Source organism: Paramisgurnus dabryanus, chromosome 1 (assembly GCF_030506205.2).
Source record: "Paramisgurnus dabryanus chromosome 1, PD_genome_1.1, whole genome shotgun sequence".
NCBI lineage: Eukaryota > Metazoa > Chordata > Actinopteri > Cypriniformes > Cobitidae > Paramisgurnus > Paramisgurnus dabryanus.
This window is the reverse complement of record NC_133337.1, coordinates 28,649,987-28,675,960: the sequence shown is the minus strand read 5'-3', so window position 1 is coordinate 28,675,960 and position 25,974 is coordinate 28,649,987. Positions and strand designations below refer to the sequence as shown.

The 25,974-nt window shown below is 35.5% G+C and overlaps 1 protein-coding gene across 3 annotated transcripts in view; it reads left to right on the top strand.

Moving 5' to 3' along the window:
• Positions 1-25,974, top strand: part of btbd11a (BTB (POZ) domain containing 11a) — a 223,034-nt gene that overhangs the window by 129,362 nt on the left and 67,698 nt on the right. For all 3 annotated transcript variants that reach the window (XM_065289892.1, XM_065289891.1, XM_065289890.1), the window contains exon 2: positions 13,613-13,762. In XM_065289892.1, coding sequence (XP_065145964.1) covers positions 13,613-13,762 — 150 coding nt within the window. The remainder of the gene's footprint in view (positions 1-13,612; positions 13,763-25,974) is intronic.

Sequence of the window (25,974 nt, the reverse complement as noted above, 5' to 3'; positions counted from 1 at the left end):
ATGCTCTGCGGACATATGGACACCATCTGCTTAGGCCTGGACACATCAAGGCGCACATGCTGGGCCCCAAGCAGGGGCCTCTGGGTCATGTTAACCCCAAAGAAGATCCATTTCAGTTGTTAGGACAAAATTAATATAAAAATCATGTTTTGCAAGCATGATTGCTCGATTCAGTTATTTCTGTTAATATATCTATGTATGCGTACAATATATTCAGTAATTTTTATTGATGATTGTGCCTAAAAACAAGAATAAACCAAATAAAATACAGTTTAAAAAAAGTATTTTCTACTATATGTATATATATATACGCCTTGGATTTAGTATCGCTTCTAGGTTTGTTTGTTCTGATTACATCAGTTTAAGCTTCACAAGAAATACACATTCATTTTTTTGGAGTGAGAAAAATTCAAGCATAATCTCAGGAGCATAAGCTTTTGTGAAAGTGCTTAAAACTTGTGAAAGTAAAACATCTTCCCATGCATTTTTCATCTGACTGCATCTCTCTACAACTATCTACATCATGTTTATTATCCATCATCTGTGAAGACAGTTTTACATGTGACTTCAAGTCACGACCCTATCCTATTTTACAAACATTATATACAGCACTAGTATGATTGTCAGTCAGTCTTAAAGCTACAGAGCATCTTTGTATATGGGGCGCCTCTGCCGTATGCTTTCCATACTGTAAATATTGTTGATGGGTCGAATCTGCTAGTCGCAGGTCACATGACTTCAATGCTCGTTCTATACATGGCGACACAAAGACCCCAATTCCTCAGCGTAGCTGTGTGTCATTAGTTTTACAAACTTTATTTGTAATACCATCTGTGACGCCCGTTGTAGTCATAGTGAAGGGGTACTAGGCATTATGATTAACGGCTGTGTTTTGATTGGTCAGTTTTGACTGCATGGTGATGACTCATGGAGCACAGATGGAGAGCAGGAACATGCTGAAAAGCAGCATGGGACGTTCTTTGATCTTATTATATGATGTGAATGGTATTAATTATTCGAGGTGTGCCAGCATGTCCAGGGGTATTTGTAACAGTCGTGATGAAAACGTCTTGAAAGCTTGACTAATGGGTATACGTAACAGGAATAGATACTTTCTATGCAAAAAATAAATAGTTAGTAAAAGTATTTCTTTTTTGTGTAGTTGATTTGGTATATGGCACATCACTTGAAACAGTAGTTGTGCACAAATTGTTGTTTTTAGTTGTTTTTGTAGCCCTATACCTAAACAATGCACTTGTGAGAAATGAACTCTGTTCTGTCCAAGCGCCAAACCACATGTAAGCCAATAATAGGTTAATGTGGAAATGAAATTGAAACACTTCCTAGTACAATGAAATGTCATCCGCTGATAGACGTCTGGCCTGAATCTCTGTCCTTTGGAAATTCATTGTCCTTTTCTTCAAAGTAATCTCATCTGTCAATCAGTGCCACTCAGTTTTTTGGGAATTTTCAGGTAAATCCAAAATTATGGATATGTGTGCTGAGTTTGTGTTGTTGTTGATCTCGCTCTAAGAGACAATTCCTTTTCCCCCCCGGCTATTTCTTTTGAGACAGCTGCTGCGTTTATGTTTGTTTCTTACTCTTGAAATCCGAATCACCCCAAACTTGCACGAATCCATCGGATGCACCGTCTGTCAGCCATTCACATCAAAACATTTCATACTCTGCTAGTATTGGCATTTCAAATCTTTCAGCTTTTAGCAACTTTTAAATGAATACTTCACCCAAAAATCTACTTTTGATTTAAAGTTTAGCAGAGAGTCGGGCACAATAAAGACATTATTTAGGAAGTCAATATGAATTTAGTTCTGCAACAGTTTTGTGTGAGAAATAGACTGAAATGTTGGTGTTTACCTACATTATCAGTTTTAACTCTTTCTCTGCCATTGATGGGTTATCTCGTCAGTTAAGAGGAAACGTTTCCCTGCCAATTACGAGTTTTTACGGCAATCCGTATTTCAGCTATTATCCACTAGGTGGCACTCTTACCTAACTTATAAAACACTAAAGTTAACTTCCACTGATTCAAAAACAGTAAAAACTCAGTGTATATTTTGATCATCGCTTTAAATTTGATCTTAGCAAAAATGCAATTATCTTTTTATTCAAATTTTGGTATTTTGAAAGAAACCTACCCATATTTGATATAAGATAGGATGAACCCTTTTTTTTAAAATCAGAGGGTCTGTTTTTTCATTTGATATATTGTTTATGTTTATATTTAAAGAAGAACATTTTCTGGACGACATTAAACTTTTGTGAAAATCATAAAAATAGTTGGCGCTGGCTGGGAACTTTTTTAAACAAAAACCTGTGGTAAATACTTAAAGGAATAGTCTACTCATTTTCAATTTTAAACTATTTTATCACCTTAACTTAGAAGAGTTGATACATACCTCTATCATCTTAGTGCGTGCACGTAAGCGCTGGGGCGCGCTGCTACACTTCGATAGCATTTAGCTTAGCCCCATTCATTCAATGGTACCACTCAGAGATAAAGTTAGAAGTGACCAAACACATCAACAGTTTTCCTATTTAAGACGAGTAGTTATACGAGCAAGTTTGGTGGTACAAAATAAAACATAGCGCTTTTCTAAGTGGATTTAAAAGAGGAACTATATTGTATGGCGTAATAGCACTTTTGGTAGTACTTCGACTCGGCGCAGTAACACCCTCCCTCTCCCATTATGAGAGGGAGAAGGGGAGCGGATTTTTCAGGCGAGTTGAAGTACTCCCAAAAGTGCTATTCCGCCATACAATATAGTTCCTCTTTTAAATCCGCTTAGAAAAGCACTACGTTTTATTTTGTACCACCAAACTTGCTCGTATAACTACTCGTCTTAAATAGTAAAAACGTTGATGTGTTTGGTCACTTCTAACTTTATCTCTGATTGGTACCATTGAATGAATGGGGCTAAGCTAAATGCTATCGAAGTGTCGCAGCGCGCCCCAGCGCTTACGTGCACGCACTAAGATGATAGAGGGATGTATCAACTCTTCTTAGTTAAGGTAATAACATAGTTTAATATTGAAAATGAGTAGACTATTCCTTTAATATTCCTTTATAAATAACTTATTTATAATGCAGATGCACAGGTAAATAAATGATGACAGATATTTTCTGGTTAAGGTGTTTCTTTAAGAAATCAAAACATTAACTTTTATATATTAAGCACTACACGTTCAAGGAAAGTGAATGTCAGTTTTATAGGGACTTGCTGCATTTCGCTGACTAATTGAGCTCGGTGGATGTTGTGCAACTCACTATGGCTCTCATTAAAATCTTCCTCTGTCCCTTGTTGATCTTATTGCTACAAAACTGCTCTTAAATGTCACAACTGCAAAATCTTGCATGTAATAGCAGCTGTGAACCAGGATACATGTATGGGGGGATATTCACTTTGGTCGTCATGGTGATGATGAATTCGGACAGCTTGAGGGAAGAAGTTTTAATGATTTAGCACTTGAGGCATACCTTGACTCCATATATGAACCCTGCGACTCTACATCAGCAAACATATTCAGTACATGTTTATTATTTATGATAGGGTTGGGCAAATCAAAGGATTTCAATAATTATTTAGTAAAAGGAAGGATTTTTCTATGATCAAACCTAGCTAAAGTCATTTTTTTGTGATTTACTCGTTTTGACATAAAATCATCATTTTACATGTAAAGACCATTCGGGGTGAATGTAACCTTTATATCTTTAAAATTAACTGAGTAAGGTCAAGATTAAAATCAAACTTTGATGCTCCTAATCTTTCATTATTAGATTATGAGACTTAAGTCTGGATTTCACCGGCACATATGTATTTCTTATGGGTAGTATGGATGTGCATGAAACCATTCTCATGCCATTCGCCACAGCTGGTTTGAAATCCAAGCAGATAGCAGTTAATTTCTTTATTGTTGAAGCTACTGAATTTCCTGGCTCATCATTACCATAAGCAATGAATATTTAAATAATTTATTAGATACTTTAATTGCTGCCTGCCTTCAGGGTACAGTGAGTTTTTTTTTATTTTAGGTGTTTTTAGGAAAGTCAGAAGGGTTTCTGTATAGCTATGTATAGTGGAAGAGCATTCCTTTAAGAGCTCAAGGGAAGACACATACTGATGTATACCTTGTAATGTACTGTAAGTTGTTTTAGATAAAAGCAGCTTCCAAATGCCAAAAGTTTGACCCTGTGCCACAAAACCATATCAAAATCAAAATGGTCAATTATTTAAAATTGAGATTTATACATCATCTGAAAGCTGAAAATATAAGACTATATGTGGTTTGAGAGGATACAACTATTTGAAAATCTGGAATCTGAGGGTGCAAAAAATCTAAATATTGAGAAAATCACTTTTAAAGTTGTCCAAATGAAGTGCTATGCAACTGCATCTACTCACAAAAATAAAGTTTTGATATACTGACGTAGGAAATTTACTAAATATCTTCATGGAAACTGATCGGTAACACTTTACTTGAAGGGGTGTTCATAAGAATGACATAACACCTTCATAATCATGACATGTGCCATGAACATGAAGAATATTTTATGCACATTTATGAAAACTGTCAATAAGTGTCATTTAATCAATTATGTTATTTTTAATGCAAAGATGGCCTTATTTGAGACAACTTGACATTACCAAGACAACATAACTGACCACTTGATACAAATATAATTTGTCATTTAAATGTCATAAGGGTTAATTCTCTGTCAAATAGTTTTATAACAGCATCATAAATATTTTTCTTGACCTCAACTACAGTGGTACAAATATAATTTGTCATTAAAATATCATTAAGTGTTAATACCCTGTCACATAGTTTTATAACAGCGTCTTGAATATTTTTCTTGACCTCAACTACAGTGCTACAAATATAATTTGTCATTAAAATGCCATTAACCTGTTAAGCCAGCTTTCAGGCCAAATCATGAAATTTACATGCCCACACTAAAACAGCTGTAGTTCCAAAACCCTTTGACCTACAGACACAATTTTGATATATTTAAAAAGAAGACACTTGTGTCTTTACTTCTCAGTAATCAGAATTCAGATATGTAAAAAAAGCTAAATGTTATAGACACTGAAGTGTGGTGAAAATGTTTTATTAAAATTAAACGTGTTTTTATTTAATTAATAATGTCATATTAAATGTGCCATACCAACCCAAAAACAACATAGACTTAAGACCACATGTGTGACCAATCTATGTTTTAAATTTGAAGATGATATGATAAAAAATAAGGTTACTGTAAGCTTTGATCTTCACCATGGCACATTTCAAAAAATGGCCACTGGGCTGCTCCAAATCATCACCTGCTATAATGATGTAGAATAAAGTAGAAAAAGCTTTATAAATTAATTATGTACATGTGGTTATTACCTAGTGTATGTATCTACAAAACTTTATTTATTACATAAAAACATTGTATACACATTTGACAAAAATGTGTTTTAACTTAAATATGGAAGTAAACTAGTAACCGTAAACTACACAGTACATAGTAATTATGAAGCTTTTAAAATAAAAATAAAACTATTTACATTGTGGACACCTCATGTTTTACAAACTAAAGCACTCACCAGTTGTTGTGAAGTGATAAAAGAAGCATTCATATTAATGGCGGTGACGTATCTCTATCGCGAGTAAATTGCGTAACCATTCATTCAGTGATGGGCGATAGAAAAGCACACAGACAGCGATCTGTTACTAATAATAAGCTTTTGTCCTCACAATATACATTCAGAGTACTTGCATAATGTTAGGTAACTGTTACATCAACAATGTCTGCAAATAGCGAATGTGCATCAGAATGACAAGCAGTCTAAGTTACTGCAGATAACAGGTGCACGAAAACATCAGTAAAACACTAAACTTATTAGCTGTATGTGAAATATTAATCATAATGTGTGTGTGTGGACTCATTTTAAACATAATACTCTGACTGACCTGATCGCGTATGCCTTATCCATAGTAGAATCGCGCTGCGTGTGCAGTTGTTGAATAACAATATGGATTTAGGATTATTTGATGCAAAATCCCATGGAAACAACAAATAAATATCAATATTTCTCATATGTAATACGTTTGTGGACTAAAACTGCGAATGGATGTTATATTTTGAATGCTTAGCAATGAGATTTCAGCAGTGTGAATTCGTCTAAAGTTATGAGGGAGGCGCAGTTTCATAATAAGAGCGTGAAGTCATTTTATGAATGAACAAATTAAAATATGACCTCGTTGCATAAAATGTATTATTAATTTTGCTAGAGCATTTATTTCGTGGAACAGCACTTAAAAATTTAATCTAAACCCTTCAACCTTTCTAATGATATATGGCATGACAAGTTTAATAACCTTCTTCATCATTATAATGTATTGTAAACTTAATAGTTTGTAAACAAAACGCGTCAGGACCAAGCACGGGCCGGTTCGCTTTAACAGGTTTAAGTGTCAATACTCAAAGTGTTAAATAGTTTTATAACAGCGTCTTGAATATTCGTCAGTTCATTTTTTTTCTCCATGTGTTTAACAAATAAAACAAATTATTTAATAATAATAGTGTTACCAAATGATCTTTACTTAATATCCTAATAATTTTGGAAAAGAAAAAGCAATAATTTTGACCAGTACATTGTATTGTTGGCTATTGCTACAATAGCCGTGCGACTTAAGACTTGGTTTTGTGGTCCAACATTTTATTCGTCCCTAATAATAGCAGGACCATATGACTATCCAAAGACAAGAGATATTTAGAAATAGATATAATTTGTAGGTCATCTGGAAGAGAATAATTTGTCATTTCTCTTCAAACAGGTACATTTAGTACACCTGCATTTTAACATCTTCAACTCTAAATAAAGAACGAATGGATGCATCTAAACTTCTCAACTTTTGTATACATGAACGTATTTGTCATTGTCAGTTGAAACAAACAAAAAAAAGATTTTATTGTCATGCCATGATTGCAAAAATGTCATACAGTAATACAATTGAGACAAGATCCACTTCTCTGCATTTCTGAAGTGTTTTGTTTTTTATTAATGCTGTAGCATTTTCCACACAAAAACTGTATGTGGCAAACCCCTCAAATATTGTATTTCTTGTCACTGCATGCGCATTCTGCATGCGCCCACCTTCAAATCCAGCACATCATCTTTCTACCAATCGTGCGACTGCTGGGCAGCTCTGCCCTGTTGCCATGGAGACTTGCCTGTTAATATTCTGCACGAGTCTTACTCTGATAAGAGACCGGTCGTGCACCGTAGAGAAATCGATGGGACATTCCTTCAGCAGATATACAGCAGTGCAGCAAGGGAAAAAAAGAAATTGAAGGCGGACTAAAGAGTTTTTTTGTTGTTGTTGTTTTACTGATTGCACGGCTTCCCTCGAGTTGCGATCATGCTGGCATCAGTAGTGTACTTCAATTTAGTTATAGAGGATTGAAGCAACGCTCCTTGAATATAAGGATAATCAATTTTGTCTATACAATTTGACGGGCGCTGTGGAATTATTTGAATTCTTAACTCCTCCAAGTCCGAGCCAAAAACAACGCTTTTTTCCTTTATCACCTCAACATCTAAAGGAAATCAAATCAAAGTGTCTCAGTGTGCTCGGATGTGAAGAGGTTTCTGTCACAGGAAAAGAAGGGGACGTATTGATTGTCGATGTGATCGCTTAGTGTCTTGGTGACAAGCTCGAATATATCACAGCACTCTCTCGGCCAAGAAAGAGAGCAATCTGAAGTTGTATCATTGGGGAAAAACTAAACACAAGCACCTAAATGCCTCCACCCCACCAATTTATGACTTTAACACAGTACCACAAAAACTTACCACATAGTTTGACATTAATATAATTTAATGCTGATATTTATTTTAAAAAAAATCTACTTTTATAACTATCATGTGTATTATGGTTATATGTTTAAGTTTTAGATTTTGTGCTAGTGTAAAATTGTCTGTATTATCAACGCAATCTCATGGCAATTCATAAGTACTTTGCGAGGTAGATAATTTGTATAAATTACTGTTTTGTACGGTTTTTAATTTGTTTTCACCCAGTGAAGTTGAGATTAGGGGTTGGTCATTATTGTTTTTAATTAGAATATAAAAATTAAAATATAAGAATTTATTTATATACAATACATTTTTTATTATTTTATTTTAATTTAATTTTTTTTTATTTTGACTAGACTGAGTAACTTAAGGCTAAAATTTTTCATTTAAACCATTTTTAAAAACCATGAAGCCTAATTTGTATGAATTTGTAAAATAAACATAGGAATTCCTGTGAGATCAGAATTCATGGTTTAAATGAATTAAAACTATTTTAGCCTTAAGTTATTCGGTCTACCTCAACAAAACAAAATATTAAATCTTATAATTCTATTTTATTAGTAGCTTAGCTTAGACAAAATCATAACTAGCTCTGGTCTGGGGGGGCTGGGCCCCCCCTGCCCCCCAAAATCTGCCTATATAATTTTTACACCCAAATATGTGTAAAACAAATATCAGATCGATCCTATATAACTCAAGAGTACTGAAGCATATACTGTATAAGCACAAACGTTGTCTGATTTATCTGTTTATAGCAGCTTTCTTGTCCAATGCGTTTTGAAAGCATCAACAAATGAATAATCCATTTGGCATTTAGCTAATAACTCATCATTTACCTGCACTTATAGTCTTAATTTGTTTCCATCTGTTTTGCTGACTTTATTCGTCTCTCTGTCTCTTTAAAATGAAGAAAAGAATTGGCTCTTTAAGAAGCGACAGATGTATCGGCAAAGCGGGATGATGTGATCATCTGCTCGTGTTTGAGAAGTTCTGAGTTTACGTTCACTACCATAACCGCAGCCAAGTCATTTTTAGATATCACTTTAATGCCAGTAAGACCAGCCGAGAATTATTGGCCCATTGTTGTTGCAGTAATCTACATAATGTCTCGTCTCTTGGTATTAAATCTTGAGAGTCTTGAGAGAAGTCATTAATGGGATTTTCATGTCCATTAAAAGTTAGGGATGGTATTCAGTCATTTAAACAGAGTTTTATCAGCTAACTGTAACACTATTACTAAAAATGCAAATGTTGCACAATGCATACAATGTATTGTTCAATTCTATTCAGTTCGGTTCAATTCTGTTTGATTTTATTCAATTGAGGCTAAAGGCTCATAATCAAAGTTTGATTTCACTAATTTCGTTCTTTGACATTTATTCAGTCAATGTTAAAGATTTCAAGGTTATATTTTCACAGAATGTTTTTTGCCTTATGAACGATTTTAAACAGGACACCTTCAGAAATGAATTCTAGTTTCCTATTGTGGTGAATAAATTGTATTGTGTTACCACTGAACAAAGAGCTGTAAAGTTTTCAGGTCAGCGAACAGCTTATAGTCTGAAAAAATTTGACTCGAGCTCAGCTTTAGTCTTTTTGTGAGTCTGCATGCCAGAAGCTTCACCAGATAGATGCTTTGTCACAGATATCCAGGCATTTTGTGTACCATCTGTGCACGAGGAATAGTAGGGCACTATTTTTGGATTGTATGATAGACGGACTTGACCTAAAACAGCCATCGGCTTTTCTTCGTATACTCGATATTAAGCTTTCTCTTTTTCTTTACCACAGTGGTTTTGATTCAGCACCCAGATTTTACTTTGGACATCAAGTATCAGCGCAATTCTGGGTCAAAACATATTTATTGCACAAAATTTAGTTATCATAGATAGGTGCCATGTTTGTCCTTAAAGTGAACTTGTATTTAAAGTTTGGGCTGTATTTATTTTACTGTGTCATTTAATTAATGCCTTTTAAGGATAAGGCCAAGTCACACAATTTATCCCAATGCAAAGTTTAGTGATATTTTTTTTCCTGTAACAAAGTAGTTTATTTTTAATTCAGTTTTCTATTACATCCATCATCTAACAGAGAAACACTGTTTGTATTGGCCAGCTCAGCTGTCCTTGTCAGCATACAAGCCCAGGTCACCAGGTGTGTTTTTAAAAACAAATCTGGCCTCTGATCTTCTCGAGAGGGAAAGGAGGCTTTCCAGCCGCTAGAGATGAAGACTCTCTCAGTTCTCCGTCCTACCCTGACTTTGATTGAAGTATAGCAGCGCTCACGCTGTATTATTCATGTCACCGTACACCTGCTGTTCTTCAGCAGACCGTGTTCCTGCGTGGCAGAGACGTCTGCTCGATGCACTGATCGTACAAAACTTTTCAACAAGTTTTATAAACATAGACGGCATCATAAGCTACATACAGTAACATTTGTTACTAAAGTTTTTCCACCAGCTGGCCGAGGTTGCAGACTGATAAGGTCAAGGGACCGTGGTCTTATTTTTCTCCTCCCACCTCTAACTTAACCCCATATCAAATGAAGAAAAACATAGCTGGGTAAAAATAACACTTCCTTTTCTCCCAGTGGGGAATTCAAGTGCTGCAGAAAGATAAAAGGGTTAAAACTTGCTGCGATTGTAAAGTGGGAGAGACAAGCACACTGTATATTTTTATTTTTTACCCATTTAAAGAGTGTTGAAAGAGAGTGAAGGGTTCAAAAACAGATGAATGTTAAATGGGTGGAGGAGTCGTAAAATATTGATGCATGTTTCTTTTCCCATTAGAGTTCATATTTTTGGTTTAAGTGAAGGGTCATGAGAAGATTTTCAGAAAACTGTCTGATTCTCCTCCAGTGTCTGTTGAATTTCAACAAAAGCAAACTTTGGGAGTGACATAAAGTCACCCACAGCAAATGACTAAGAGCATGACAAGACCCTTGAAAGAAAGGGAGTTTTTACTTTTTCCTAAAATACATATAAAAACATTTTGTTGTTGTTTTCTCTGCAGTATTGAAGATTGGAAAACATGTTTTCCCCATTTCAATTTTCAGTACATTAATTCAAATAAAAACATGATTTTTACCAAACATTTGGCAGAAATGTTGCCAGAATGAAACAAAAACATATAAAAGCAAAAAAAAGGCCATTTAAATGGTTTCTACATTTTTCTGTGGCTGTATAACCGGATCTCGGTAATGACCAAGGTAAAGTTATATACTGCCATCATTACCTTTGAATTTATAGCTGTGATGCAGTCACATTTATATTGGTTCGATTTATTACAGATATTATTGCATGCATTTTAAAAACCTGAATACATTTTTGTACATTTATTATTCATGGATATCACATTTAATTATTTAAGAGTATTTCTATCTCACACATACCAATGTATTGGTTAGACAAATCAGTAACGGTACATTCACACGCTTGTCTGAAGCGTGGCCAACAGCCAATCACAGTGGCCGCTACACATGCTCCGTTCTTCCATAAACGTAATTGGCTGGCTCTGCCTAGGTTATTTGCATAAGGCGATCTGATTGGCTGACGCACGCGTTGCCGCTTGAAAAGTTGAGAAATGTTCAACTTCTGCCGCGAGCAACGGCACTGACGCTGCACCAACGGATCCACAATTCAGTTCGGCAACGCTTGACATCACCCATTAAAAGTGAATGGGAAACATTAACGCTGACGCCCCGTGTGAATGCGCCGTAACACTTTACAATAAGGTTGCATATGCAACATGAACTAACAAAGAACAATACTTCTACAGCATTTATTAATCATAGTTAATTTCAACATTTACAAATGCATTATAAAAAAAACATCTAAGTTGTAACTGTTAACATAGTTAAAGTGCACCTATTTCATTGCTAAAAACAACGTTGTGTATTTGGTATAATACAATGTGTTCACGTGGTTAACGGTTAAAACAACACATTATTTACTGAAAAAAAATATTCATTCAATTTACTAAATTTTTTAAGGTAAGTGTTTGCAATCAATTTATTTAAGCTACATTTAAACACAAGTTTTTAATTTAATTTTTTTTAATGTAGCTTAAATAAATTGAATGCAACCTCTTACTTTAAAAAATGTAGTACATTGAATAAATCATTTTTTTCAGTGTACATTTTTGTAGCTTCAGATATCCCTATCTTCCTGAAATGCACTGATTTTGTACAAAACTCATCGATTTGAAAAGCACTGCATGTGTGCCTGATTGGCCAGCTAATCTGTACGTTGTGATTGGCCTGAATACCTCTGACGTCAGCCGGAAATGTGACGCTCCTTACCATGTTTGAAAGATTCACTCACAATGCAATGCTAACAGGAGTTAACTTACAGGAGAAGGAGGAATTTTGATAATTTCGATCTTCTCTGAATCACCAATCCTAGAAAGTAAACTGTAGCCTTCAATCTGTGTGTTTGTTGTAGTCCAAGAAAAAAGATTTACTTTTGCTTCATCGTTTACTTTGGGGTTTGTACCTTTTGCGTATCGATAACATGTACTAATACACACTTACACGCCAAAGGAAATGTAAAATCATGAATCGGACCATAGGTGCTCTTTAATGCACAATGAACTAACCTGAACAAATGCATTGACTTTAACAAACTTTAACAACTATTAATACATGCTCAGAAACTATACTGATAGTTCATGTTAGCTTATGCATTTAATAAAGTTAACAATTACAGCGTTACTGTAAAGCGTTAATGACAAATCTATATTACTGCCTTGACCTGCAGAAAAAATATGTTAAACCCTGCATACATTTTTTTTTCTATTGCATTAAAAAAAATTATTAGACACCTTACCAAAACAAAGCAGATCTCTTCACTTGAACTCCCCACATGATTTTTTAAAAGCATCATGTCACCCATTAACACAATTGTGTCCCTTGGCGCAGCATCCAGCTGTCGGATGAATATTGCGCATCCTCCATAATGCATCTACTCAGTAACTTCACAGCAGCCAGAACTCCTTGTGCCAGGTCATTTTAATCATAGCTTTATGAAAACTTCATGAGACTCACTGTTGTCGTGTGCTAACGGCTTCATTCAATATACAACAGGATAAAGGATATTTACCCACCCTTGGGAAACTGGCAACACAAATCGCATTAGATAAAAGTCAGGACCATACCCTATTAGCTATTGTGTATTCGTTTGTGAGTGTATCACTGCCGCGTGTCTTGCCTGACAACCTCTGAGGTAAATAGGTAGAGACGTCTGAAAGACAAACGTGTACAGATATCATTGTTAATTAATAGCTGTTCAGAAACACAATCCAGTTCCCGCGTGTGAAGCTTTTTGCTCAGACTGAGAGATGCTTGTCTGTCCTTGTTCACCTGTGGCTGTGCTTAATAGCACATCTGTTGTGGTCGGTTCTCCAGTCGAACAAAGGCCCTGGCAGTAATTTGATTTGGGTTACTGAATGAACAGTAGACAACCAGGGCTTCAGCCAAGACTGAACTCACCTGTGAGAGCATTGTTACAACTTGAACAAGATCCAGCTCAAAAACAGCTGTTTTAATGTCTCCTGAAAGTTTGATGTATTTGTTCCTGTAACTCGATTTTGAAAGGTCATGGGGTTGAATCCGGTGAACAAACAATCTGATAAGAGGTACGCATTGAATGCACGGTTGTCGCTTTGGATAAGCATCTGCAAAATGCATAAATGTCACTAAAAGAGTTCACTAAAAATGAACTGATGTTTGATTCACTTGTTTCTGCTCTTTAGGTGCATTGAGTCTGCCGGACAGCCTGAACCTGCACCGTGACCAACAGCGTGCAGGTAAAACTGGAGAGGGCCACGCATATAGCCAGGCGGAACTCCGTACCATTGAACAATCCCTTCTGGCCACTCGCGTTGGGAGCATCGCTGAACTTAGTAAGCACTTTTGTCTGTTTTCATATTCATATTCAAGTTAAAACTTCATTGATGTTATATACCCAAAACATTAGCACATCTTCAAACCTTAAACATATCACTTTTTCTTTAACCTGTCAATGCAGTGCAAATTATATCCTGCTTGTTTCATTCAATTACGCCTGCATGCTTGGTTTCTACTTTGTTTCTGGACAATCCATCAAGTTAGCACTACTGTTTTTAGACTTTTCTGTGGGTGTATAAATCCAGTGGTCGGAAGGCCCTACCCTGAACTACCCTGAACGGGCGGGATGCATGTCCCTGTAGTGTATTCCAGATGACCATCTGACCGAATAATACCTCTTTGTATATTTGTGTCGATGATGGTAGTTCACAAGCATGCACTGGAGAGTTTAAGAGCTCTGTGGTTACGGTCGCATTTTAATCATGGCAAATGCGCAAACCCCACTGCGCAAAAGAAGTCAAGAAGCGACAGAGAAACGCATTATCGACACTGATTATGTCCCCTCAAGTGTGTCTGCCAAATAAATGCATGTGAACTCACAGAGGAGACCGAATTCAATCTGTGTGGAGAGACTTGAGTAAATTACAGAGAGGCAGTGACCCTTCTGTCACTCTAATCAACATTACATTGTGTGCTGGGAAGGGGAAACATCAACTACAGCAACACAAAAGCAAAAATAGCAATCTGACTTCTGCTTACTTACCCTGTGTACTGTATATTAATTAAAAGTCATTATTAACTTTTGAGTGGGTGAGAATTAGTTTTTGCTTTGAATGAGGTGGAAACCTGACTGTAACATATTTAGGTCATATTTCACATCAAATTCGAAAGAAATTGAAATAAATCTTGTTCTTGAGACTATTTAAAGGGATAGTTCACAAAAAAAATTCTGATATCAAAGCTTTATAAATGTCTTGGATCTGCTAAACACTAAGGAAGATATTTTGAAGAATGCTTATGATCAAGCAGATCTGGGGCACCATTCACTTCCGTAGTAAAAAATATTGATTCTCCGATTTTAATCGATCTTCAATTTAACAACACCATGGCTGAATGTCATGAAAATAATATTACAATGCAAAAACATTATCTGGAGAAGCTTTAAAGGCAAAGTCCACCAAAAAATACTTTTATTGGCATTTACTCAGCCACTCACAGTTCCAAACATGAATAAAGGAAGATATTTTGAATGTTTGAAACCAAGCAGATCTGGGGCACCATTCACTTCCATAGTAGGAAAAAATAAACCCATAGAATAGGGCTGAGTATTGCAATCCAATTTTTTGTGATTTGATTCTTTTGTGTATGGTTTCAATTTGATACCACACAGATTCTGGAAATCCTGAATCGATTTGATATTTGCGTGCCTTACTTTAGGCAGGGCAGGGCAGTCCCTGAAGCATGAATGATGCTATTTATTGATCATTATCATGATTCATTTGCATGTGTTTTAGGATTTGTCGATTTAATTTAAGCATTTCCTTGAGCTTGAACCAATATTTTGACACAAAATTATTTTTAATTCCCACGACTATCCTCCTAAATGTAGTCTTTTGTGTAAATGTGAACAATTCAGAAATAAAATGCATGTGTATTGGATCTGTATGAAATATTAATAAATAACCGAATAATCGAAATGGGCCTGTATTAAAATTAATCCGAATCGAAACCATATACTAAAGAATGAAATCGCAAAAAAGTTGGCGCAATACCCTATTCTATTAGTATTATTAGTATTATTTTTTTCCTACTATGGAAGTAAATGGTGCCCCAGATCTGCTTGGTAACAAACATTCTTCAGTCTTCCTTTATACAGGTTTGAAACAACTTGAGGCTGAGTAAATAATGACAGAATTTGTATTTTCGGTGGACTATCCCTTTAAGGCTTCTCCACACAATGTTTTTGCATTGTAATGTTATTTTCATGACATTCAGTCATGATAATAATTGTTTACAGTGGGTTTACTGTACATTGATTTATTGTAATACTGTTTTACAGTAATGAGATGACAAATGTGAAAATGTCCAGATGTATTACCGTAATGGGATTTTATGGAGAGGATGCGGTTAGTTGTCATGAAAACATTTTGTATTCGGGTAAAATGTGACCTGGAAATGTTTTCGTAAGATTCAGACAGCTAAAGCGGATTATGTTGGTGATTTATGCATCTGTTATTTGTGTTTTTGCATGCATAAAGCATTGCACAGATCATTTCTGCCATAAGTGATGAAATTGTGCAGAATATTAACTGTTGCATCAACAGATGAGGCATCATAATCAGACGTAATTGACTCCTTTATCCAGCTATCCTGTGCTCGAGGCACACAAAGCATTAAAAACCTACAAAGACCACCTAATTGTCCATCTTAAAAATGAACGACAAAGGCATAGCTTATGCAACAGATTTTTTGTAAATGAAATATTTCGTGCATATTCATTTTTAGCTCAGTTTGGCTTTGTGAAACATTGTTTCTTTTTCTCACAGACTCCTGCTTCGGAAGTTCAAACCCGAAGTATATTAGGTGTGGTGTGATGTAAAAACAAAAGCATTGTTAGCGGGTGTCCAGAGCATTTTTTACAGAGGTGTGTGCTAATGAGTGGCCAGATGTCTGTCATTGCGGTGGAAGCCTCAGTGGTCACTGCGGTTAAAAGCATCGTCTGAACAAATAAACTGAGAAACGTAATACATTGTGGGACCATTAACAAAGAAGCTCACCCACCCATTCCAGACATGACTGCTGAAGGCTGTTTATCTTATGATACAGATGTTCTTGAAATGCATTTTGCCTTTAAAAACTTGCTTGTGTGTCTATACTCGTAAAGAAATGCTGTTGCCATAGTGCTCCCTAGTGTTCCTCTTACATTGTACAGAGAGTAAACAAGCGCATACTTTTTTTACGGTGAATCGTACAATTCAACAAAATCATAGCATTCAACAATCATTTTATTTCTGCAAAATTGCTTTAATTTTACGGTTTGAATATTGCATAAGTGTTATATTTGTCGTGTTTAGCCACCAAAACAAACGTTTTCACATTTTGAGCAATGCAATCAATTTTCCTAGCTTTTCTGCATTTCCGAGATAAATGCATTCCTCTTTGATCTTGTATTAACATCACTGGCTGTAATTTTACCAATATAATGACTGAAATTAAATGAATGGCAAGAGAAATCAAATCAGTTCTGTTTGGTCGGTAAATGATGACCCAATCAGGACCCTTTTTCCCATCACATCTCTCCGATGTTTCCTGGTGTGGCTGATTCATCTGGGAACACACCGAGTGCCACTTCAGCCTCGTGGCAGATGGTACAAAGTCATTTGAAAGTTAAAGTTAAAAGAACAAGGAGATTGAAAGTAAAAGACGTGATGAATTTACAATTAAGCCGTATTGCAAGAAGTTTAGGAGATTTACTGCTATACAGTTTTCATTGCATGAAGCACGAAATACCTGCAGGATTTTTGCACTCCTATAAGATCTTTACCTTATCACACCTATTGAATCAGACTGGGGGTAACAGCCCCCATCACCACTGACTTTCATTGTATCTTTTTTATACAATGAAAGTGAATTGAGACTGGAAAACTTTTCCATTTCTTCCTAAATTTCTTTTTCTATCTCTCAGACCACAGCAGTGTCCTTGAAAGCAAACACGTCCATCATTTCTTCAATCGATTATTTCTACCTGTTGGGCTTCATTTCCTCTCTGACACACAATGTTGCACAAAAAAATATTTGCACACACTCACTCACTCACATAAAGTCAAATGCACACTTAGATGTATGTGAAGATCTCGCTGCTTTTTTCACTTTAGTTCAGCAGATTGTCCTAAATGTTTCAATAACAGAAAAAGCACGCTTAATAATTTGGCAGTGGATCAGAACTGTGAACAGAAACACTTTTATGTTATTAGAGTTAAATCAGACCACTAATTCCTAAAGCCTGTGTTAAACGCATCATCAACGCATTTATATTTCTTAACTAACCAGAAGATTCAGACACAATGCTCTTCTAGCCGGTTTATTAACATGATATTTTAAAACGCAGGCTTTTATGAGACAACGAGAAATAATGGAAATGTTGGGCTTGATGCAACCATGCAAAGATGAAGCACACATATAGTACGAACCGCTTATGCATGCACTGTTTAACAGACGTCTAATGTTGGGCAGTCAGTGAAAATAATATATAAAATAGCAATGTAAAAATAGTCTCTGGTATCCCTGGAATGTGTCTGTAAAGTTTTAGCTTAAAATACACCACAGGTTTTATTATACGATGCTGAACATGGCCATTTGTGGCTGCGATGAAAAACGTGCTGTTTTTGTTTGTGTTTCTTTAAATGCAAAGAAAGTTGCTGTTTACCTCCCCGTATGCAAAGTATGGGGTAGAGCGCTTACACATGTGCCCTGAAACTACTTCAAAACATGTGTCTCGGACAGAAAAGGGATGCAACGATAAATGCCGATATACACTATAATAATAACTGGCAGATAACTACCGATTATATAATTATATTATCATGAAAACACCTGAAAAGGTTTGAAGAACAGCAATATAAATATATGCTTAAGCCATTTCCTGGAGCTGCGTGTGTAATGGTTCTTCTGTGGCGCATATTGAGTTTCTGCACGAGAGCGCCCTCTGGCTTTTCGATGTAGCAAAATTTCATCGTAATTTATTGAGAAGCATAGCAAGCATCAGTCCGATTTATCGGTTCATTCAGAAGATTGAACTATGCGCTCATAAGGCGGAGTCTGTGAGTCTGTGAGCGGTCATGGGTGTGGAGTAATCAATGTGACATCATATTGATAGGGGATTCCCAACAGCCTGTTTTGTGTGACTGTATTGGTTTAAAGGAGATTACACAAAGAAGAAAAGATGGATTTGTATAATAACAGGATGTTTCTACACACAAGCGACTCATTTTCTGATAGAAACACATTTAAAAGTTAATTTTCCAGTATAGAGGGGTTTTAATAGATAATAAAATAAAATAAAAAACACCTTGTAATCCTTGTTGGCTTTGTTTACATGATTGAATAAAATTAATAAAAATAAAATAAAAATTTGTAATAAGCACTGTTGCCTTTGTTAACATGAATGAATAAATACATAAAAATAAAATATAAAATAAAATAAAAAATAATAAAATAAAATAACACCTTATAATCACTGTTGACTTTGTTTACATTATTGAATAAAATACATCACTGTAAAAAAATTCCGTAGAAATTTCAATGTTATTGCAGCTGGGTTGCCGGTAATTTACCGTAGATCTACATTTATGTTATTTACTGGAACGAGTTTGTTCAAAGTTAAATAATTACAGAATAAAACTATACAATAACAGCCTCATGCAAAGCATTCTGGGAACCAGAAATCATCATCAACCTTTTTCTGTTTTTTGCTTCAGATTTTGTTTCCCAGAATGTTTTACTTGATGCTGTTTTTTTAGTTTTACTCTGTAAAGACAAAGACTTGTAAATGTTTAATGTTCATTTAACTTTGAACAAACTCTTGCCAGTATATAACATAAATGTAAATCTACGGTAAATTACCGGCAACCCAGCTGCAATTTCTACGGAATTTTTTTACAGTGATCAAAATATAAAATTAAATAAATATTTGTAATAACACCTTGTAATCACTGTTGCCTTTGTTTACATGATTAAATAAATACATCAAAACAAAATATAAAATAAAATAAAATAGAATAAAATAAAATAACACCTTCTAATCACTGTTGACTTTGTGTAGATGATTGAATAAATACATCAAAATAAAATAGAATAATAAAATAATATAACACCTTGTAATCACTGTTGACTTTGTTTACATGATTGAATAAAAACATCAAAATAAAAAATAAAATAAAATAAAAATTTGTAATAACACCTTGTAATCACTGTTGCCTTTGTTTACACGATTGAATAAATGAATCAAAATAAAAATAAAAAATATAAAATAAAATAAAAAATAAAATAACACCTTGTAAACACTGTTGACTTTGTTTATATGATTGAATAAATATATCAAAATAAAATATAAAATAAATTAAAATAAAAAATAATAAAATAAAATAACAGATTGTAATCACTGTTGATTTTGTTTACATGATTGAATAAAATACATCTCACAAGTTATCTTGGCAAAAATTACAACGTAACCTGATGCTTTCTTGCCCTCCAACCCCTCGGTAGGTCACGTGACTGCAGGCTGTAAATTGCTTGCTGGGACAGCTCATAAACTATTTGAAACAACTTTGAAGAAGTAAAGTTAGCTTAAGGCACTAATAAATTATCCTTACGATTTTTGTTTAATTAGAGTATTACATTTGCCAAAATACATAATTTGCTTTGGCAACAAAATAAATTCACTTTCTGCAAGTAAACTTTATAATTAAATTCCTAAAGTAAACTTTATAAAGAAAGACAAGAAAAATGAGGGTATCCCGCATACTTCTTTCGATTGTGAACATATTTAATGAAAGCACCTTTGTCATCAAAAACTTTCTCTGATGTACTGATTTGTATGTATTATTTGATGTACATTTGATTTTATCTGATTATTGATGTACAGGACTCATTCAGATGACCCCAAATGTCTGCCAAGAAATTAAAGAATAATTTCATAGCTAAAGATTCGTGAGCACAGCCTGATACCCAACCAGAAGGACTCTTACTTCGGACGGCTTAGCCATGCATCTCCTTTCACTTCTCCTGTGTTTGTGATCTGACAGATGAGGGCAATTGAGTCATTATGTTTACCTGCACAAATCACAGCGGCCCCAGCGTCGCCTCCTCACCCTCCCGCTGGATCTTGTGACACCTCTGACAATTCAGAAGTCTAAATGAAATAAAGATGCTGCTTTCCAATTTCAGTTACATTGGCTTTTTAATTGCCTGAATGTATAGCATCTAATTAGCATATGACATGCAGATTATTATTATTATTATTATTATTAGATGACACTCATTTTGTGCAAGATAACACCAAACTCTGCCTTAAATATAAATGCGCACTTGAACTGTGTTGTCTTTCAGAAAATGTCTTCTTGTATATCCATGGAAAACGATCCCACGAGCTGTGCCGCAGACTGCAAGGTGCTTTTATTTCACGGTCAAAGGAAAACCCAGTAATTATGCTGAGAGGGAATAATTATAAAGGCTCCGTTTTTATTTCCTGCTGCTTTCACATTGGTAGTTAATAGCGAGATACCTCGATTTGTCATGTGCTATGCAGAGTTTTTAGATGGCACCCAGCTAAGACTTGAAGAAGGTCTAAAAGTAGTTTTAACTAGAAATGGATGCGATTATGTCTTTCGACACAGAAAAAATAGTCAAAAATAGTCCCTTGCTGTCACTGGGGTGGTACCCTTTTATAAGTCATCTTTGCACCTAATAAAACATATTAGGTTGCGCAATTAATCGAAAAACTAATCGGAATTACAATTACGGGTGAAACATCTGCAAAAGCCTTAATTACAGCTGTCCATTTGTGCTCTTTTCTTTGCGTATCGTCAGTATGATTGGGCACTAAATACAGTGGTAAATCAGAGATTTTATAGGGCACCTATTATGCAAAATCCACTTTGGACATAATGTGTGTTGGCAGTGTGTGAACAATCACCCTATGATTTAAAAACCCACCTGCTCCTTGTTTTTAAATCCCCATTATACCAAAGCAGTCTCATTAGACATGCCGTTTTGATTCTCTGATCAATATGAGGTCACATTGATAAAGCCCCACCCACTTACAGTCCTGCATTACCATAGTTTCCACCCTCAGCAAGTTGTACTCTGTCCACTAGATACTATTGTCTCAAATTGTATTAATCAGATCTGTTTGAATTGAAACCACTCACGGCCTGTTTGTAAGGGAGGGAGGAGCTGTAGCTCATTTATATTTAAAGGTACAGCACGTTTTTGCTCCCACCCAAATAGGGGCATTTTAGACATGCTAAAATAAATGATATATGGGGTATTTTGAGCTGAAACTTCACAGACACATTTTGGGCACACCTGAGACCAGGCCCGGCTCCACGGGGAACCAGAGTGGGCCTGGCCCACCCAATCAGAGGCTTGGCCCACCCTGTCCCCACACTACATAACAGCCAATCTTTTGGCCAAAAATCTGTAATGTTATACTATATTAACAGACATAAAAATTATTCTTAAGAAAAACAGCATTTCAGATAAAATTAACATTTTAGTTGATGTAAATAGTTATTTTAAAAGAACTGCCCCTTTTTATTAAATCTAAAGTTACTTAATTGATACAAGATCTGTTAAGGGGTAAAAAAAAATTCAAATGCAAAAAGAGAGAATGTAAAAATAAACATTATAGCCATTTATATATATATATATATATATATATATATATATATATATATATATATATATATATATATATATATATATATATATATATATATATATATATATAAAGTTACTAAATATTTCCAAAATATGTAAAAAATGTATTAAAAATGAAGAAAACACAACAATAACAAACAACCCTAACAATTGTCTTAAATATATGATATTAAAACTATGGACACGTGAGATTAAAGCATTAAAGGACCCCCCAATACGACCGGCCCACCTGGAATATCACTTGCCCCACCTTTCATCTCATATTTAGAGCCGGGCCTGCCTGAGACTTTTATTACATCTTGTAAAAAGGTCATAATAGGTGCCCTTTAAAATTGATATGTTCAAGTCTCCTTTAGCCATTCATTTAGATTGTTTTACTAACTACATAACTCCCATAATTATTTGTTATCTACATGATATTATTTAGTTACATACATCTGCTTCATGGAAAGTTATAAAAATGTTTAAAACTTTAATGTAAATCTACAATAATTGCAATTACAATATCAAGGTGAATAATCATCAATTATAAAAAAAAATTGTCATAATTTTGCAGCCCTTGTACCTCAGAGGCATATATTGGTTCCCAAAAAGTGCACATTAGTGTTAGAGTCTTGTGTTTATTATCCTATAGCCTGATTCATACATAGTTTACGAGTCAGCTAATATGTACAAATTCATACAAAGCAAAATTTATAAAAAATGTACGATTATTATAAAAAAAAAAAAAATGAATCCCCACCCGTAACCTGAATGTCACAGGGTGGATGCAAATCGTACAAAAACGTACAAATGTGGTCATAATACGATTTAGCCACCTCGTAAAATACGCTCACAGCCTCAGAATCTTCTTAATGCTTTAGTTCTGTCTGTTAGACTCTTAAGAGAAGTGATGAGTGCACACGTTTTGCATTATTCCCATCTAACCTCCAGAGATCCAACTCAGTGAATCTAGGCGTCTTCTATCCCACAACTCGACATATTTCATCAGAAAATGAGATTAGGGGGCTGAAAGGTAAGCAAGACTGCCACTGAGTAATCCCGATCTGGTCTTCTGGATCCACAGCAAAGGTTTCCCTGTAGGTATAAGCGTGCATGAATAAAACATGAGTTGAGCTTAGGAAGCAACACCTCTGGCAGCTGGAAGGTTGCTTTAGGAAAAATGAATCGTCTTAAAGCAGAAGAGGGGTGATCTGGCTTACCCTTGGTAATTTGTATGTGATTAAATCTGATTCATTATTGTTGTTAGTAGAGAAGGCAATATAAGAAATATTCATATATTTTATGATTTTGCCAGCTATATAAAATTAAGGCACATTGTGAATATAGACAGGATTTTTATGAGGTTTTATGAGGTGGTTAAGTTTCCTATAGCAGCATCATTAAACTAGTTTTGCAATACTCCATTGTCTCAGTCTCAAATGACAAGTATGTGAACATTAAGACTCAACTTATTTAAAATGTAAATAAACCTGCATTATACTTGGTAAGTTTAACTTGTTTCCATGAATCAGTTTAAACCACCTGATTCAATGAATCAATTCAAAACTCTTGATTAAATTTTTCTTTTCTCATCAAGGTTTATCTGTCTGTCTGTCTGTTTAACCATTCGTCTATCTATTCATTTATCCATCTGTCTGTAAATCCATTTGTCTGTCTGTCCATCTAATTATCTGTCTGTCAGTTTGTTCATCCATATGTTTGTACATCTATCTATACATCTATCCATTTATCTGTCTGTCTGTCCTTTTCTGTTTTTTTATGTTTCTCCGTCCATCTGTCTGTCTATCCATTTGTCTGTTCATCCATCTTTCCGTTTATCTATCTGTCCCTCCATTCTTCTGTCTGTCCGTCTATCCATCTATCTATTTATTTGTCTGCATGTCCGTCCGTTCATCTGTTTGTCTGTCTGTCTGTTTATTCATTTATCTACTTGTCCCTCCATCCATCTGTTTGTCTGTCTATCTGCCTGCCTCTCTGTCCATTTACCTGTATGTCTGTCTGTCTGTCCGTCCGTTCATCTGTCTGTCTATCCATCTGTCTGTCTGTCCATCCATTTATCTATATCTCTCTCTGTCCATCCATCCGTCTGTCTGTCTATCCATCTGTCTGTCTGTCTGCCTTTCTGTTTATCTATCTGTCCCTCCGTCCATCTGTCTGTCTATCCATCCATTCATTTATCTATATATCTCTCCGTCCATCCATCTGTCTGTCTGTCTGCCTTCCGTTTATCTATCTGTCCCTCCGTCCATCTGTCTGTCCATCCATCCATTTATCTATATCTCTCTCCATCCATCCATCTGTATGTCTGTCTATCCATCTATCTGTCTGTCCGTTCGCCTTTCCGTTTATCCATCTGTTTGTCCGTCCGTCCATCTATCCATTTATATATCTGCATGTCTGTATATCAATCTGTCTGTCTGTCCATCCATTTATCAATTTATCTATCTGTCCCTCCATCCATCTGTCTGTCTGTTTGTCTATCCACCTGCCTGTCTGTCCGTTCGTCTCTCTGTCTTTCCATATGTCTGTCCATACGTATGTTTATCTGTCTGTCCATCCGTTTATCCATTTATCTTTCTGTCCCTCCATCCATCTGTCTGTCTGTTTATCCACCTGCCTGTCTGTCCGTTCGTCTGTCTGTCTATCCATATGTCTGTCCATACGTTCGTTTATCTATCTGTCTCTCCGTATATCTGTCTGTCTGTCCATACGTTTATGCATTTATCTTTCTGTCCCTCCATCCATCTGTCTCTCTGTTTGTCTATCCACCTGTCTGTCTGTCCGTCTATCCATTTATCTATCTGTCCCTCTATCCATCTGTCTGTCTGTCTGTTTGTTTATCCACCTGTCTGTCTGTTTGTCTATCTGCCTGCCTTTCTATCTGTCTGTCCGTCCGTCCATCTGTCTGTCTATCCATATGTCTGTCCATACGTTCGTTTATCTATCTGTCTCTCCGTATATCTGTCTGTCTGTCCATACGTTTATGCATTTATCTTTCTGTCCCTCCATCCATCTGTCTCTCTGTTTGTCTATCCACCTGTCTGTCCGTCTATCCATCTGTCTGTCTGTCCATCCGTTTATCCATTTATCTATCTCTCCCTCTATCCATCTGTCTGTCTGTCTGTTTGTTTATCCACATGTCTGTCTGTTTGTCTATCTGCCTGCCTTTCTATCTGTCTGTCCGTCCGTCCATCTGTCTGTCTATCCATATGTCTGTCCATACGTTTGTTTATCTTTCTGTCTCTCCGTATATCTGTCTGTCTGTATGTTCGTCCATCTATAGATTTGTCTGTCTGTCTGTCTGTCTGTTCGTTCGTCTGTCTGTCTGTCTATCTATCTGTCTGTCCATACATTTGTTTATCTATCTGTCTCTCCGTATATCTGTCTGTCTGTCTTTCTATCAGTCTGTCTGTCTGTCTGTCCGTCCATATCTTCTAAGTAGGTAATTATTGCTATTTATTATGTATTATATTTTAATTATTAAATATGTTATTTTGTGCTTTAATGTATTTTTAGTTTATGCTTGAGAGTCAATAAAGTTTTTGGAGATGTATACTTCTTTTTGTTAAAAGAATGAACATTTTGAGTTGATCATTCCACCCTGATCATTTTTGAGCAATAACTGTACTCGTAAGGGTGCATGCCATGTTGTTGGAGTGGTTATTTGTGATGGATGTCATGGCATCTGTGGCCCTAGAGACGCGATGGTGTTTGTGTTCCCGGCCTCTGGTTGATGGATATCGCGAGTCGGCTTTGTTAATGGGAGTAAGTTTTCAGCTGGATGAATCATTGCCCGCTGTGAGTTTTCCTTTATAATTCCGGTCCA